We start from the raw sequence: 17,065 nt of genomic DNA, 5'->3' as shown, positions 1-17,065 counted from the left end.
CTGTGCTTGGGAGGTCCAGTTTGGCCCCAGCATGGGGTTCCAAAGGGTGTGATCTTATCTCACCTGCTCTTTAACATGTACATGAAACAGCTTAGAGGAGCCATCCAGAGATTTGGAGTACGTTGCCATCTATATGCTGCTGACATCCAACTCTGATTTCTCCTTTACATATCAAGCAGGTGTGTACAGAACTAGTGCCCAGCTGCAGTAATGGGAGCCAATAATCTAACATTCAATCCAGATAAAAAAGAGGCAGCATTAAGAGGGTGGTTCCTCCAATTGAATGCAACCTGTTCTGGATGGGGTCACAGTTCACCTGAAGGAGCAGGTACACAGCTTGAAGAAATTTATGGATCCATTATTGTTAACAGAGGTACAAATTGTCAGGTTTGGCTGGTGACCCAGCTGCAACTCTATCTAGCCAGGGACAGCCTAGCTTTAATTGTCTACACTCTGTAACCTCTAGGTTAGATTAATGCAATGCATTACATGTGAGACTGCCTCTGAAGACTTGTTTGGAAATGGGATGCTCTCCCAAGAAGGTTTGCCTGGCACCAACATTATCAGTTATTAGGCACCAGACAAAGACATTCTTGTTTTCCCAGGCATTGGGAAATGGGTGTGGTTTGATATATGGCCTGTTTTTGGTGTTCATCTTTCAGTTGGGTAGAGAAATATATTTTTCTTGTTATTACTGCTAGTGGATGAACACTCTTCAATATGGTTTTATTGCTTTTGGCTATTTTAGGGTATATTTCAGGGTATATTTGCATTCCTAGCTTGTAAACTGCTTTGGGCCTTTTTCTGTAAAAAACGATGCAACCGTGTAATAAATTGATAAATAAAATGGTATATCAAACTCAACATTCCCAAGGAACTAAATGTTTGCTTTTTTAAAAGGGCACGTTACTAGCCCGTATGGGTGCAAACTGTGCTGGAAAGTGTGTAACTAATGCCTGCTGAAACTCAGAACCAGAAGCAGACTTGGCAGGCCTGCTCCAGGTTCGGAGGGTGGTAGTGCTGGTGGCACGGACTAGTGAGGGCAAGTTGCCCTAATTGGGACCCCCCAGTGTGGCATCATTCTGCCAACAATGTCCATCCCCTGCTGCTTACTAGATGGTGGGTAGGCTGAGCAGAGCTCCAGGCTGACATGTATTTACCAGCCTGTAAGAACTTGACCAAACTCCATTCAGATTGCACAGAAACTTGCTTTATAACAAGTCAGACCATAGGTCCATCTAGCTCTGTATTGTCTACACCAGCGTTTCCCAACTAGTGGGCCACCAGATGTTGTTGGACCACAATTCCCATCTTTCCTGACCATTGGCAATGCTGGCTGAGGCTGATGGGAGTTGTGGTCCAACAACATCTGGTGGCCCACTAGTTGGGAAAGGCTGGTCTACACTGACCACCAGCAGTTCTCCAAGGTTTTAGGCAGGTAACTTTCTCAGTCCTACCTGGAGCTGCCAGGAATTTAATATGGGACTGTATCCACCATACCTTAAGTGGTAAAACACAGGGCAGCTTTGTAAAGAAAGTCTGAAACTGGTTGCTGATTGTGGTCCAGAGGTTGCTTGGGGAATCCATTGGCAAAGCTTCCATAAACGTAGCAATGTTTTCTAAGCAGCGTAACATTCCGCCCCCTGCTGGTAAATTCTTTTTGTTGTTTAAGCCCTAGGAAAATAAATATGCAAGCAATTCAGTTTCTCTTCCCCCAAAATTAAGACAGCAAGGAGCATTTTTTAAAAGTACAAATGGTAAGGACCACAGCCAGGAATGGAGTTCCCACTCCCTCGTGCAAATCAGTTATAAACCACCCTGTTCTTTCATTCATTCAGCAAATGGTATGTGAGCCTTTCTCAACCTGGTGCCCTCCAGATGTTATGGACTCCAGCTCCTGTCAGTTCCAGCCAGCACAGCTGAGGGGGGTTCAAAACATCTGGAGAGCACCAGTGTTGGAAAGGCTGGGCTATGTTAAGCATCACAAGAATTAAGTGAAACAAAAAGATCTGGAGATGCAGAGAGAGAGAGAGAGGAGAGAACAGAACAGAACACTATATATCTGTAACACATCCTGGAACCTTATGGTGAAGGTTGGGAAAGAAAGTGAAATGAATCCAGCATCCTACTTCTTGCAGTGACCAGCAAATGCTTCCGAGAATGCCACAACCAGGGCATAAAGACATCACTCCCTTGATTTTGCCCCACAGCAACTGGTATTCAGTTTCATGCTGTCTTGGGACACAGAAGGTATTTTTACCTATTATGACAATAGGCAACATCCTATTATGTCTGCCCACCTGCATAATGGAAATCCACTTGTACAATGGAAATTCCAAGGTTTTTTGTGTGTCCCCAAATCTGCCCCAATCCCTCTCGAGCAGATTTGGGGGGCTGCATGTGAGGCTACAGAGAGGAGGAGAGGAAGGTGAAATCCCATTGCACGAAAAGGCATCTGCCTGAGCTATATTGGATCTCACCCAATATCGTCCATATTTTTTTTCTAATCAAAATCATCTAGCAGCAGCTAACACTACATCTTGTGGAAGTTAATTCCATAATTTAATTATGCAGTGTGTGAATAATTTTTTTTGTCTCTCGTAATTCAATACAGTGATGCTCAAGGATGTTCTCCAGCTAATCTGTTTCCAGTCCATGTCACATTCACATATGTTGACCCGTAAGTCCTAAATGTTTTGGGACCATATTGTCTGAAGGACTGCCTACACCTAGATGAGCCTGCACACAAATTAAGATCCGTATCAGAGGCCTGATCTCTGGCCTGCTAGAGACAGCCACTGGGATGGCAGGTACTAGGGGATAAGCCTTTCTCGGTGATGGCCCCACACCTTAAGAACAGGGATGGGGAACCTGTGGTCCTCCAGATGCTTCTGGACTACAGTTCCCATCATCCCTGAACATTGGCTATACTGGCTGGGGGTGATGGAAATTTGGCTCCAACAATATCTGGAGGGCCAAAGATCCCCCATCCCTGCTTCAGAACTTTCTCCTCAGGGAAATATGTATGCCCTCATCATTGCTGGTCTTAAATAAACAGACTCTGAAGATCCATTTATTCAAGTCTGACTTTGGCTGAATTGGGTTGCACTTGGGGAAAAATCTTTAGCTGCTGCATTTTGATTTTTCCCCCACTTGGAATTGTATTTCCATGTATTCCATGTAAGCCACCTTGTGAGGGCAGTGTGCCCTGAAAGATAATTTAAAAATCTCTTAAATAAATAAAATAATAATAAATGTCCATTCCATCCCATTTCCGAATTAATGTGGTATTCTTTTAAAAAATGCACAAATGAAAATTCACATTCAAACACATATTTTTAATCATGCTTCATATCAAAATGCACATTAGGGGTTTGGCATCAAAGGATGCATTCCTGAATGAATTTTGTCTCAAAATATGTATTTTTGTGGGTTGAGAACTGTCAGAACATTTTGGAAGAGAAGAAGCCAGTAAATACAGTAATTAAATTCCAGCCCACACATCAATCTGGGAGGCGCAGAGCAGGTCAGTTCACAATGGAATTCGCATAGATCAGATTCCACAAGCAGCCCTACAGGGCAGCTACACAATCCCTAGCCTGCCCCTTTAAGGACAACACGTTCCTGTGGGCCTTGTGCAGTCCACTATGAAACTAGCGATAATCTCAGGAAGAGCTGAGAAAAGGGAGTTATATTTGCATGTGTTCCCTGGCAGCCAACCTCATTTACTTTTAATGCACACATAGCTTTGTTATAAACTTTCTCTCCTGACAACATCATCTGTTGTTTTTAATATTCAATATTTAATATTCAGTCTTACAAAAGAGGAGACCAAGGTCAATGGCTACTAGCCAAGATGGTTATATTCTTCCTCCACTGTCATAAGCAGTATGCCTCTGAATACCAATTGCTATGAATCACAAGTATGGAGAGCACCACTGTGCTAAAGTTGTACTTCTGGGCTTCCCATACACAAAATGAAAGTGTGCAAACAATTTCAACACTGTCCTAGTAAGAGTACAACTTGAGGCTACAAAAGATAAGGGTTGCGAGGATCTAAAATATGCATCCAGTGAGGGGAAAAAAACAGCATTTGTGAAAGTTACACTGATGGCAGACTAACCTCTAGGAGTTGGCTCAAAGCAGCTATGGAACTCAGTTCACTGAAATCCATAAGAGATGTGGCCAAGGTCCGTAAAAAACTTCCATCTGCAAACGACAACATTTGTTTTGTTTTTTTCAGAGAGGTTTCAGGATGGAGGTGGTGAAGAGTAGCAGAAACAAATTGTAGGCATTTGCACATTACCTTTGATGTTGCTCTGGAACAGCTGGGGAAATATACCATTGGGAGCCAGCTGATGGAAAATACAACGGAGAAACTGCTTGGCCACGCCTGCAGCATTCCCTGGGATCATCATGCTGAGGAACAAAATAAAGGAAGAAAGAGAGTGGGAGATGCCATGATTCTTCAAGCATATCTCACCATGGAAAAACTAAATATGACCCACTTTGATCTATTCAGTAGGAATTCCATTTTGAATATGGTGTGGCAAGAAAAGAGTAAGAGTAAACTGTGGGCAGGGGGGACAACACTGCTTTGGAAAATCTGTTTTTATTTTTTTAATTAAACTTCCATTTTTTTAAAAAAGACATTTTGGTTTCAGGCCAGATTTCTTTAAAAATGGATGCTTCTTGGTAATCAGTTCATTGCAGAACACACACTCATTTATTGCATGCGATTCAAATGACTTCTCTCAAATGTTTGCTTCTGTTTTGAAGTTATCACTTCCAGCTTGCATATTGTAACATCATCATCATTTCTCCTGGTACTCAGGTCATAATTATTTGGAACACTTGTCTACCATGGGGAATGCATAAGTGACACAGGCATTGACTGAATAATTCCCATATTACTGCTGATGAATGATGTTAACTCACATGCACACAACCCTGGCATACTACCTTCCAAAGACGGAGAAAACATAGGAGTTGAAACTGACTAGCCTAAGACAAATTGAAGAAAGCTTATTATCAATTTCTCTCTCATAATCAGACATGTGCATATAAGAACAATTCCAGTCCTATCATTAGGCAGAGTGAGGTGGCTGCCCCAGGCAGCTGGCTCTGGGAGTGATAAAAGGGTTCCCCTTCCCTGTTTTAGGGCATCTCCTCTCCTCACATTAGGACATTGCACATGATCATACACAGCTGCTGTACACGCAATGTACTTGTGATTTTTGAGGAGTTTAATCCGTGCTGACTTTTAAATTCACCACATGGACAGTAATTTACACAACCATCTGTACTTGTGTACAGACTCCTTGTACATGTGAACAGTTCTACTGGGTGATGCAGCATGGCTCTTTTTTGCAGCATTCAGGTCATGTCAGAAACCCCAGATCAGCCAGAAGGAGTCCATGACATGGCTCCTTCAAACAGTAGCATCGCCCCTCACAAGACTCACACTAGCATGGAAAGGAACTGCATTTTGGACTCCTCCTGTATGGTCTGAAACTTTAGATGGTATTTTGACAGTGTAGGAAGGAGCTCAGACCACAAAGCTCCCTTTGGGAGGAAGGGTAAGATATAAATTTATTGTTATCATTTATTATTTGAATTTATATCCTGCCCTTCCTCCCAAAGGAACCCAGGATGGCAAACAAAACAAATAAAAAATAAATAAAATGTAATGTGAGAACAGGTTTTTAATTAAAAATATGGCTATCAAAGCTGCCTCCCGGGAACATTTGCAAGTTCACAATTCCTTTCTAGACTCTAGTCTGTATCACCTTCCCCCAATGAGGTGCCCTTCAGGTAATTTGGACTGCGCTGGCTAGGGCTGATGGGAGTTGTAGTCCAAGACATCTGGAAGGCTCCAAGTCGGGGAAGGTTGGTATATACGCATAGTAAGCCATAGAAATCTGTCTGATGTAAGAAATGGCTCTATGTTTCGCCCTATGCTTGGATCCAAGATTTCCTAGTCCACAGATGTTTACTGTGGGCATTTGTTTTTAAAATTCAAAATCACCTCTGCCAAACAAGGGATATTTATACCCTTGTTTGCAATCTGTACACAAAAGAATGCATTTTTATTGTACTGTACCTTTCTGCTTGATTAGAAAAATTGGTGCTTGAAGCCAGCCTGGTGGAGAAAAAGCCAAACAAGAACAAGTCTTTATTTTTATTAATAGAAAAGAGCCGAAACAATCAAACCAATGCAATCAAATCAAATCCCAGAGAAATGACTTCGCAGCCAAAAGGCTTTAGCATCTGGTTGATAAAAACTGCCATCCTTGTGCTAAACCATTATGCTGTGAAACCGTTCCCCCCCCCTTGCAAAACTGTCAGAAATTCTATTCACATACCTTTATCATCACAAAGGGGAAGGGCCATAGTGCAGTGATACATGCACTAAGAGCACATGCACTTAGTATGCAAAAGGGCCCAGGTTTAATCCCTGCCATCTTCACAGGTAAGTGAAAGTACAAATTATGGAGAGAGTGAAAAGAGAGGCCATGACATGGGGAAAATCACGTTCAGCGGGGGGGGGGAGGCACTGTCTTCTGCAAGATGCGTTTACTGCACATAGTTCTCATTGTGAGGTGGAGACTGAGCACAGTAATTTCATCAGTTTTCTGACATTTACACCTCTTCCTGCATAGAATCCTCTAGCAGCAACGTCTAACCTGTTTTTCCAGTTTCTCCATGATACTTATCATATAAGCCTGAATTGGGGACTCTGTGCCTGCCCCCCAGGGAAGGGGAACCTGTGGCCCTCCAGATATGGACTACAATTCCCACAAGCCCTAATTGTTAGCCATGCTGGCTGTGGCTGGTGAGGCTTAGAGTCCAACATCTAGAGGTCCACAGGTTCTCCATCTCCTATATAAGCAGCAATCACTAACCAGTTTTCAAGTTCTTTCGCTGTACTTTCCTCTTCTCCCAGGTATTTTAGCATGTGTTTTTAATTTTTTTTAATTGTGTTTTTAAATTGTTTTTGTGTTTTTAAATTTGTATATTTGTTTTTAATGTTTTTAATTGCTGTAAACTGCCCAGAGAGCTTCGGCTATGGGGCGGTATATAAATGTAATAAAATAAATACTTATCAGACAACCTAAGAGTGAGGGAACCTGTGGCCCTCCAGATGTTGTTGGACAATAACTCCCACCGACTCCAGCCAGCATGGCCAACAGTCAGGGATAGGATTGCCAGGTTCTTGGCCTGAGACTGATCCTGTATCTTTAGAAGAGAAGGTCAGCCAAGTGCAGGTGTTCTTGGAACTCTGTAATGGGAAAAACCACAAGGTGGAATTCTCCCTTCCCCCTGCACAACTTTTAAAGATACAGAAGACCTCTTGGTTGCCAGGCCCAGCCTCCAAGTGGTCTTCTGTATCTTTAAAAGTTGTGCAGGGGGAAGGGAGAATTCCACCTTGTGGTTTTTCCCATTACAGAGTTGCAAGAACACCTGCACTTGGCTGACCTTCTCTTCTCCTAAAGATACAGGATCAGTCTCAGGCCATGGACCTGGCAACCCTAGTCAGGGATGATGGGAGTTGTAGCCCAGCAACATCTGGAAGGCCACAGGCTCTTATCTATTGATATACACTTTCCCATATAGTCAGATCTATCAAGTGACATTGGCAATAGTAAAAGTAATAAGTAAACTGCCTTTTCATGGTGAAACATTTCTACACAGAATGAAGGAAAGGAAAGGTTGTTACCTTCCTACAGACTGCATGATATCCAGCAGCAAAGGAGCAGCCAGATCTGGGCTGAGGTGAATAAAAGTGGACAGAACCACGATGGCCAGACCTAACGTTTCTTCATCATACTCTTCCAAGATGGCTCCACAATCATGGCATCTTGTAAGGAAATTACAAAAAAGAGATCTTGGCATTAAAAAAGGACATTACATTACAGTGATTAAAGTCATTACATTACAGTGATTAAAGTCATGAGTGATGGAATGATGGGCTGCAAGACAGGAAGGGACTCCCTGACTTTAAGGAGTTTGCTCCCAGTAGGCTGCTTGATCACTGAATAGCAGGCTGCTCTCACAATGCAAAGAGACATCTTTGACAACTTTGTCAACATTCTGTTATGTCTAATCTTAAGAGGCATGTCAGATACATAAGAGATGAGGCAGAATATTGCAGGTTATTTATTTGTTTGTTTCCCTGTTTATCAAAGTATTTATAAGCCACACTTTCATAAAAGTACATCAAGGCGGCTTACAACATACAAAAACATTATAAAATTAAAAAGAAATAAAAACATCATTAAAAACAATAATAAAAGCATCAGCGAATACTGCATTGGTTGAAAGGGGAAAAAAATCATGTTCAAAGGCATGTCTAAAAAGTTCAGATTTTAAAGAGACCCCAGGAAGAGATGGTTCCTGCTGAAGCTCTAATGGTAGGGAGTTCCATAGGGCAGGGCCTGCCACACTAAAGGCTTGGTTCCTGGTGGAGGCCAACTGAACCTCAGGGGTGTGGGAACCACCAAAAGTGCCCCATCAGAAGATCTTGGTGATCAAGATAGCACATAGGGAGTCAGGCCGTCCTTAAGGTACTTTGGGCCCAAGTTGTTTAGGGCTTTGTGAATTAACCCCAGTACCTTGAACCTGGCCTAGTAGCAAATTGGCAACCAGTTCAGCTCTTTCAGCATTGGGGCAACAGTAATCTGCTCCTGTAAGCAGTCTGGCCGCTGCATTCTGCACTGGTTGCATCTTCTGGACCAGATACAAGGGCAGCCCCACATAAAGCACGTTACAGTAATTGAGTCTTGAAGTTACCAATGCATGGACCACTGTGGCCAGGCTATCATGGTCCTGGAATGGTCACAGTTGGCATACCAGCCAAAGCCGGCAGAAAGCACTCCTGCCCACAGAATTCACTTGAGCCTCTAGTGACAGAGATGGATCATGGTACCCACAAACTGTGTACCTGCTCCTTCAGAGGGATTGCAACCTCAACCTCCTGGACATGGGAACCGCCCAACCACAAAGCCTCCATCTTCCCAGAATTCAAGTTCAGTTTATTGACCCTCATCCAGTCCTCCACTGCATCCAGACACCAGTCCAGGGCTTGCACAGCCTGTCCTGATTCAGATGTAATGGAGAAATAGAGCTCAGTATCTTACGTGTACTGATGGCACCTTGCTCCGAAGCTCCTGATGACCATTCCCAATGGTTCATGTAAATGTACTGGGGACAGGATAGTACCCTGTGGCACTCTACAGTATAAACACCATGGGGCCGAGGAGCACTCTCCCAATACTTCTCCCTGGACACAACTCTGCAGGTATGAACAGAGCCACTGCAGCATGGTACCACTAGTACCCATCCTGCAGAGCTGGTCCAGAAGGACACCACAGTCAGTGGTATCAACAGCCGCTGAAAGATTGAGCAGGGTTGCATTCCCCTGTCCTTCTCTCTATAAAGGTCATCCATCAAGGCGACCAAGGCTGGAATGGATCCAGTTAATCAGTCTCATCCACGAATGCCTGCAACTGTTCTACTACAATCCTCTCAATCACCCTTTCCAGGAAGGGGGTATTTGTTGCTGGGCACTAGTTGTTACAGTCCATTGGGTCCAGGGCTGGTTTTTTCAGTAGTGGCCACACTACTGCCTCTTTTAAGGCAGCAGATACTACCCCCTCATGCAAAGAGGCACTTACCACTTCCTGGACCCACCAAGTCAGCCCTCCTTGGCTCAATTTCATGAAAGCCATGATGGGCAGGAATCGAGAGGGCATGTAACACTACAAGCACCCTGTCCACATCATCAGGTCTTATAAACTGAAAGAGATCCCACAGAGTCGGAGAAGTCATAGCATTGGACACCTCAGCTGGAAATGGAACCCTAACAGGAAAATCTAAATCGCTGCAGAGTAGAATGAACCTTAAAATGATAGGCCAAATGGTCACAGCAGGCTTCTGTTGCCTCCAGAGGCCCATCCCCACCAGCAGGTGAGATCAGATTCTGCATGACCCAGAAGAGCTCTGCTGGACGATTACCTGAGAATGCAGTAGAGGCTGTGAAGTAAACCTTTTTTGCTTCCATTATTGCCACATGGTAGGGGCGATTATGCTCTCTAACCAGTTTTTGGTTGGCCTCAGAACAGGTTCTACACCATCCATGCTTTAGCCGTCAGTCTTCCTGTTTCATCGTATGCAGCTCCCTAGAGTACCAGAAGGCATTGTGGGCTCCACAGTGTAAGAGAGAGCACTCAGGAGCAATCACAGCAATAGCCCATCCACATCTCACCATTCCACAGTGAGAAGGGAGCCTGGACAGGATCACTTGCTCTATCCACTGGAAAGTCCCCCAACATTCAGGAATCCATCAGCATTCCTAAATCTCTGGGGATCAACCATTTTAACTGGTCCCCCCACCCTTGCAGAGGGGGGAATTTGCCATGAGTCCTAACTTCACAAGGAAGTGGTCTGACCATGTCAATGGAGTCTCAGAGACCCCCCCCCCAATTTCCAGACCATCTCTCTCTCCACTTGGAGCAAAGACCACATCAGGGATATGTCCTGCTCTGTGCACTGGGCCAGTGACAACCTGAGTCAGTCCCATGGTTGCCATGGAATCCCCAGCCAGTCCAGCATCAGCCTTGGAATAAATATTGAAGTCACCCAGGCTATCATCCAGGATTCCTTCAACACCTTGCTTGATACTATCTTGGCCAGCTTGGACAGGCAAGCTCTTGGGCAGCTGGGTGGGCGGTACACCAACAGCATCCCTAGGCTGTCTCTAAGGCCCAATGTGAGATGCAGGCCTTCAAATCCCATTCCAAAGTTTCCAGTGATGAAGAATGAACTCCAATAAACCACAGCAGTCCTACCTCCCTGACCCTCTAGTCTGGACTGGTGCTGCACCAAGTACTCATTGGGGCAGAGCTGGGTAAGATCTATCCCTCCTTACTCCGCCTCGCAGGTCTCAGGGATGCAAGCCAGGTCGGCACTCTCATCCACAATTAAATCATGAATGAGTGTGGTCTTATTATATACCAACCTGGCATATAGCAACAGCACCACCAAGCTATTGGGCAGAATGGAAGAGCACCCAACAGTACCATGGGGTGGGGTGGAGTCAGATATAGGCATGAGACGCAAGTATCTGTTGTCCCGTCTCTGCGCTCCCCACCCCCAGCCCCTCGATCGCTGAGACACATGATACCAATGTATCCTGGCTCTGTGTTACTCCGCCCCAAACACATACTGCAAGCAGCTAACCACAAAGCAAAACAACCATGTCAGACACTCACAGTACAGAGGGCCCATCCAATCAACCAGTCAGTACACAACACAAGGATACATGAACGACAGGAAAGGAAGGAGGGAGGTATAGAAAGGAACTATAGGAGAGAGAAAGAGAAGGGGGGAAATGGAGACTCAGGGATCCTACCCCACCTCTCACAGGAGGTATTGTGCAACTTGACCACCCCCACCTCTCACTTAAAGAGACAAACAACATTGGGAAACCAGTACATCTTGGCCCAATGGGGATGCTTCGTTAATTTGATCAACCACTCGCTAATGTCTCCAACAGATTGTGATATTTGAACTTAATGGGATTGTACAGGCAATTTTCCTCTTCCCTCTCAGCAGCAGGAGAAAATGCCAGCAAGGTCATGAGAGTCAATCTCATTTAGCCCAGTTTACTACCTGCTGCCAATGCTTTTTGAAATCAACCAAACCAACTGGCTGAAATAAATTAACCTCACAGGATACTTTGTCATTTACAAAACAAAAACAAAAATCTAAACCTACTTCCTTTTAGTTCCACTGTTATGCAACAGTTATTTTTCAGAGGTAATTGGTTAATGCTTTTGGGGGTACTGCATAATGGTCAGAGCACAAGATGAGATACCAAAGGATTCCAATCACATGTCTGTCTGAATACTTTGCCTCTGGACATCTGCTAGGATGGCTAAATGTCCTACTTTACAGAGAAGAGTCCCTTATTTGAAGGCTGCTCAATCCAAGTCCAGTTTAAAGATTTTTTTAAAAAAAATGCTAAGGAGGAAGAGCAGGGCCTTGAACTTGCCCACCAACAGTCAGCTCCTGGATAGCACAAATAGTCCCACTATTGTGAGGTGTATTGTATTTCTATTTAAATTTTAGTCATTACTTCAAATTTGCATACATATAAGCATATGCAAATTTTATGCACATCTGTTCATTAGTCCTCTTTTTTGACAATGTGCAATTGGCCATCTAACATTTGCTCTCTTTCCATAGTGTCCCTTTACAAAATGGTTGGAAACACACCTGTTCAAGATTGCATTGCAGTTTTCTCTTGTTATTTCCCTATTACTGCTCCCGAGAGCCAGTGTGGTGTAGTGGTTAGAATGTTGGACTACGACCTGGGAGATCAGGGTTCAAATCCCCACATAGCCATGAAGCTCACTGGGTGATCTTGGGCCAGTCACTGCCTCTCAGCTTCAGAGGGAGGCAATGGTAAACTACCTCTGAAAAGCGTTTAGCATGAAAACCCTATTCATAGGGTCGCTATAAGTCAGAATCGACTTGAAGGCAGTCCATTACTGTTTCCCCCCCCCCCGCTCCCCGCCAAAAGATCATGGAAGAAACAACACCCCCCCCCACTGGGGGAAAAGCAAGTTTCCTGCCTTGATTGGACATTTAAAAATCCCCATCGCCCATCTAGTCTAACACTTCATGCAAGTACCTCCTATTTATCTAGAATTTCTTCTAAGTTATAACCAGGAAACTGCCTATTATAACATCTTTGCCTGCTCCTGGAGTTAAAATAATAGCCATTAATTTGAATCAAATGGCTCAGATACAAATCAAGCTTTAATTCATGTTCTGTTTCTACATCACACAGAAAAGCCTATCAGAATTGTTTTCTCATATACAGGTACATTGTCAATCCAGTGTTCTAGATTAAAAGTTGAAGTAAGTCTTCTGAAGAGGATTCCAACGTTACTTCAGTTACAAAGTGCTATTCTGCTGCTGTCTTTGCTGTTTCTAAATCACCTCCTATGTCTATTGTTGGTCTTAAATGACAAATCATTCAAAGAAATACAAAAGTGCTTACTTGTCAGTCATCATGGTAGGCTGGTCATCAATAAAATCTTCTGGTGCTGGTACAAACATACTGACTATACTGGGTGCTGACAGCAAGCTGGATTTTGTGGCACCTAAAGAGGAAAGGAAGGAAGGAAGGAAGGAAGGAAGGAAGGAAGGAAGGAAGGAAGGAAGGAAGGAAGGAAGGAAGGAAGGAAGGAAGGAAGGAAGGAAGGAAGGAAGGAAGGAAGGAAGGAAGGAAGGAAGGAAGGAAGAAAGAAAGAAAGAAAGAAAGAAAGAAAGAAAGAAAGAAAGAAAGAAAGAAAAAGAAAAAGAAAAAGAAAAAGAAAAAGAAAGAAAAAGTAAGAAAGAAAGCTTTGAATATTAATGGGATCTTTTGGACAAAAGTAACTCTTCCATATGTTAAAGTAGATTACATTTTGACCAATGGCTTCTACAGATAACCTTTTGCTGATGTAAATTTTATTGAAAGTGATGGGATATTTCTAAAATAATTAGCCAAAAATCTGATAGAGGATGCTACTCCAGAGAATAGTAGAGGATTGTCTCCAATGAAGAGCTGTGCTAGAAAGGCAAATGACAGGTTGTTTGGATAACCCCTTTGATCATCCTTAGGCTCTTGTTCTTCTATGACATTTGCTAGGCAAATCAAGACAGCAACAGAAGAAATCAAGAGGATGCCCTAATTCTGAATTCATAAACTTGTTTTGTTCCCTTCTGCATGTAGAGGAAAGGCACACTGCAGCAAAGAACGGGGCAGCCAGAGGTTATTTCAATCAACAGGTTTTTCATGTGATGTTGGATGAAACATTTCTCACTTTTAAGGAAGGACAGGACTAAAAGATTGCATTCGTCAAGACTTGGCAAAAGCTTTTGATTAGATAAAGATGAAATGGAGTCTTATAGTTGCCTTATAGTCTGTCAAAAATAAAATCATCTATATATGCTGAGTGATTAAAGAGCACATTTACAAGTGGAACACTATTGTACTGGCACAATAACTTTCTATGTGCAAGATTCCAAAAACAGGAGAAAGCCATGTAAACCTAGGGGGAAAGTCATCTCTTGCTGTTTTTATGCAGAGTGGGTCATAGAGTTAAGGCTATCTGGAAAGCACAGGGAAGTAATGAAATGCTGGACGGTTAATAATGTTTGAAGGGAAGAGGGAACTATCATGTCCAAAGAAGCCTGGTAACCAATAATACTGGTGCGATTTCAACAACTGCCATTACATATTACCTATATTAAATAGTCTATTGCCACAACACATCATATATAAATTGATACTGTGGCGTTAAAATGGAGAAGAGGAGAATTTCAAACAGTCATTGTGTTAAGTTTGGATACAAATATTGCTTCTCTGTAAAGACTTCCTGAGCTTCACTTGATGGATTCTCAGTCTTCTTTAACAATGGTAACACAGAATGAAAGCTGTATTTTTATTACCTGCCTGGCCAAAGTCTTTCTTTGTGGCATAACTCTGGATATTTTATGGCTTCCCTAGCAAAAAGTTATATGACAGCTGGAGGATGATGTGTGCAGTTAGCAGATAACATGAAGCCGGAGGCCACAGATCTGGGCGGAAAGTCACCTACTCCAAGTAGTGCTTTGTCAGAAGAATGTACATTTTCCCTAACATATTGTGCTGCAGAATGAAATAAGGGTAGCTCAAAATCCATTGCAGGGGTTAGAACAGTGATATGCCTGAGACAGAAAGTGATTTCAGAGTCAGTTTGCTGGTCTTTTGTAAAGAAATGCTCACTTAAACTTTGCTTGAGATCATAAAGGAGAAAAATCAGATTGCTGTAAAGAAGAACAGCGAGACCTGTACGTTTCCTACTGGTTTGGAGAGATAACTGAATGTTATAATCCAAGGCCCTGTGCCAAGTGGGTCAATGAGGTCAGCTAAAGGACTACCAGAACCACTATCACAGTCAGTACTAACTAGGACCTTGGTTAGGAAGCTGCAGACACAAAACCAAGGTTGAATGGACTCTGAACTAACCTCTTATTCTTAGTGGTGGTCCCTCCAGGTCAGGGTTTAGGCAAACCGAGACATTGCACGGCCTCTTCCCATGCTGTATCTGTTCTGTGGATAAACAGAGAACTTCAGTCCCCTCTAGCCTCCATTGAGAGTCTGCCACCAGTATCACAAAGACACCACACACAGCTAGAAACAAACAGCTAATGCAAGGCAAGGGGGGGGGGGAGAGAAGCCTACATGAATATAGGAAGCCATCTTATACCAGATCAGACCATTTGCCCATCTAGCCCAGTGTGGTGAACTCTGACTGGCAGTGGCTCTCCAAAAAGTCTCCTAGAAGGAGCAGCCCTGGGCTCCTTCTGGGAGAAAGGGCGGGATATAAATTTAATAACTAACTAAATAAATAAAATAGATGATGAGCCCACTTCCCAACTAGTAAATATAGTTTTTAAAGAAGGTGGAGAATGCTTTGAAATAGTATCAGCCTGGTTAACCCCAAGACCTACTGATTATCTTGGATCTGAAGTTCCTCAGGTCTTTAGATTTGGGTACCACATCATTCCTACCAAACTCTAAAAGAGCTGAAGAGGACAGAGGATTTATGATATCTATGTATCAGATTGGGAGATTAGGGAAACATTTAGAAAGAAATGGAATACATAAAGTGCTGAAGTAAAAGGCAATGTCAAGCACACCACAAAATAAGATCAAAGACGCTCACCACAATGGTACAGGATACTTCAGATATACACAGTGAATTTGCATTGCAGAAAAAGACTTCAAGGGCGAACAGTTTGAAATGAAGGGTGAGAAAGGTGAACCCAAAGGTCATCTCAACAAAATGGAAGTGGTGGGTTTTTTGGTTTGTTTCAAATTGAGGTCAGTTGGAAAAAAATGTTGATGAACACAGCAAAGGACAACCAGAATGGCAAGATGGGGACATTGTGAGGATATAGCAAACAGAAGAATCATCTTCCTGCAAGAAAGACTAGCTAGATAACCAAAATAAAAGGAAAGCCATTATGACTCACTTCTATATCACTTTTTAATATACGAAGTGTTTTACTGTCTAATTAAGTTTACCCTCACTGCATCCACAGTACCATAAAAAGAGCCCTGCTGGATCCAGAACAAAGGCTTACTGTATCTCATCCAGCATTCTATTTCCCATAGCGGCCAGCCAGATACCAATGAGAAGCCCACAAGCAGAACATGGGTGCCATAACCCACTGTTGTGGCAACTAGTTAAGAGACATGTGCCCTAGAGGTAGTATACAGCCATCATGACTAGTAGTCACTTACAGCATTATCCACCATAAATCTATCAAATCCCCTTTTAAAGCTGTCAAAATTGAACGTTGGGGGCCATCAATACATCTTGTGGTAGCATATTCCATAGTTTAACTGTGCACAGTGTGACGAAGTACCTCCTTTTGTCTGTCCTGAATCATCTACTATTCAGCTTCATTGGATGATCCCAGGTTCTTATATTGTGTCTCTCTATCCACTTTCTTCATAGCTTTCTGCATACTTTTTGTACAGTTCTATCATGTCCCCCCTCACTTGTTTTTTCTACACTAGAAAGCACTTAACGGTGCATTAGCAATCCTCTAGTGTTCCATTTTAAAAAAAACAAATCTGGACTTTGCACAGATCATGTTGCTCTCTGAAGTGGAGCCCAAATTCCATTCCCTGCTAGAGTCAAAATGTTAAACAGTTTTACAGCACCATTCAGATTCCTGTTTTTCTATCTCCCCCCCCCAATCACAGTGCCATCTGAAGAAGGTAGTTTTATCATTGTCCCTATGCATGGCAGGAATAGCGCTGAGATCATTGCACCCGTGCAATTTGTCTTAGTTTTTAGTTCCTTTTGTTCATTTGTTTCTCATTTTCCCCATCCAGGTAGGGTGGCTATGTGTCATACTTTAAAGGACAATCTTCTATTTGAAAGGCTACTGAGTCCAAGTCCAGTTTAAAGACAAAGAACCATGAGAAGGATATCAATAGCTTTCATGCTTGCCC

At 43.0% G+C, this 17,065-nt stretch overlaps 1 protein-coding gene across 14 annotated transcripts in view; it reads right to left on the bottom strand.

Annotated features, from left to right (window-relative positions):
• The window catches only part of UNC79 (unc-79 homolog, NALCN channel complex subunit), a 219,281-nt gene that overhangs the window by 49,608 nt on the left and 152,608 nt on the right, over positions 1 to 17,065 (bottom strand). For 13 of the 14 annotated variants that reach the window (XM_061612016.1, XM_061612013.1, XM_061612014.1 and 10 more), the window contains 7 exons: positions 15,065 to 15,148; positions 13,070 to 13,172; positions 7,721 to 7,861; positions 6,104 to 6,142; positions 4,307 to 4,419; positions 4,124 to 4,209; positions 1,501 to 1,674 (listed from right to left, as the gene is read on the bottom strand). In XM_061612016.1, coding sequence (XP_061468000.1) covers positions 1,501 to 1,674; positions 4,124 to 4,209; positions 4,307 to 4,419; positions 6,104 to 6,142; positions 7,721 to 7,861; positions 13,070 to 13,172; positions 15,065 to 15,148 — 740 coding nt within the window. The remainder of the gene's footprint in view (positions 1 to 1,500; positions 1,675 to 4,123; positions 4,210 to 4,306; positions 4,420 to 6,103; positions 6,143 to 7,720; positions 7,862 to 13,069; positions 13,173 to 15,064; positions 15,149 to 17,065) is intronic. The other variant, XM_061612022.1, reaches the window with a different exon arrangement.

The sequence above is a fragment of the Rhineura floridana genome, chromosome 2 (assembly GCF_030035675.1).
Source record: "Rhineura floridana isolate rRhiFlo1 chromosome 2, rRhiFlo1.hap2, whole genome shotgun sequence".
NCBI classification, from domain to species: domain Eukaryota; kingdom Metazoa; phylum Chordata; class Lepidosauria; order Squamata; family Rhineuridae; genus Rhineura; species Rhineura floridana.
The sequence above is the reverse complement of the archived record's forward strand: the minus strand, read 5'-3'. Positions and strand labels throughout refer to the sequence as shown.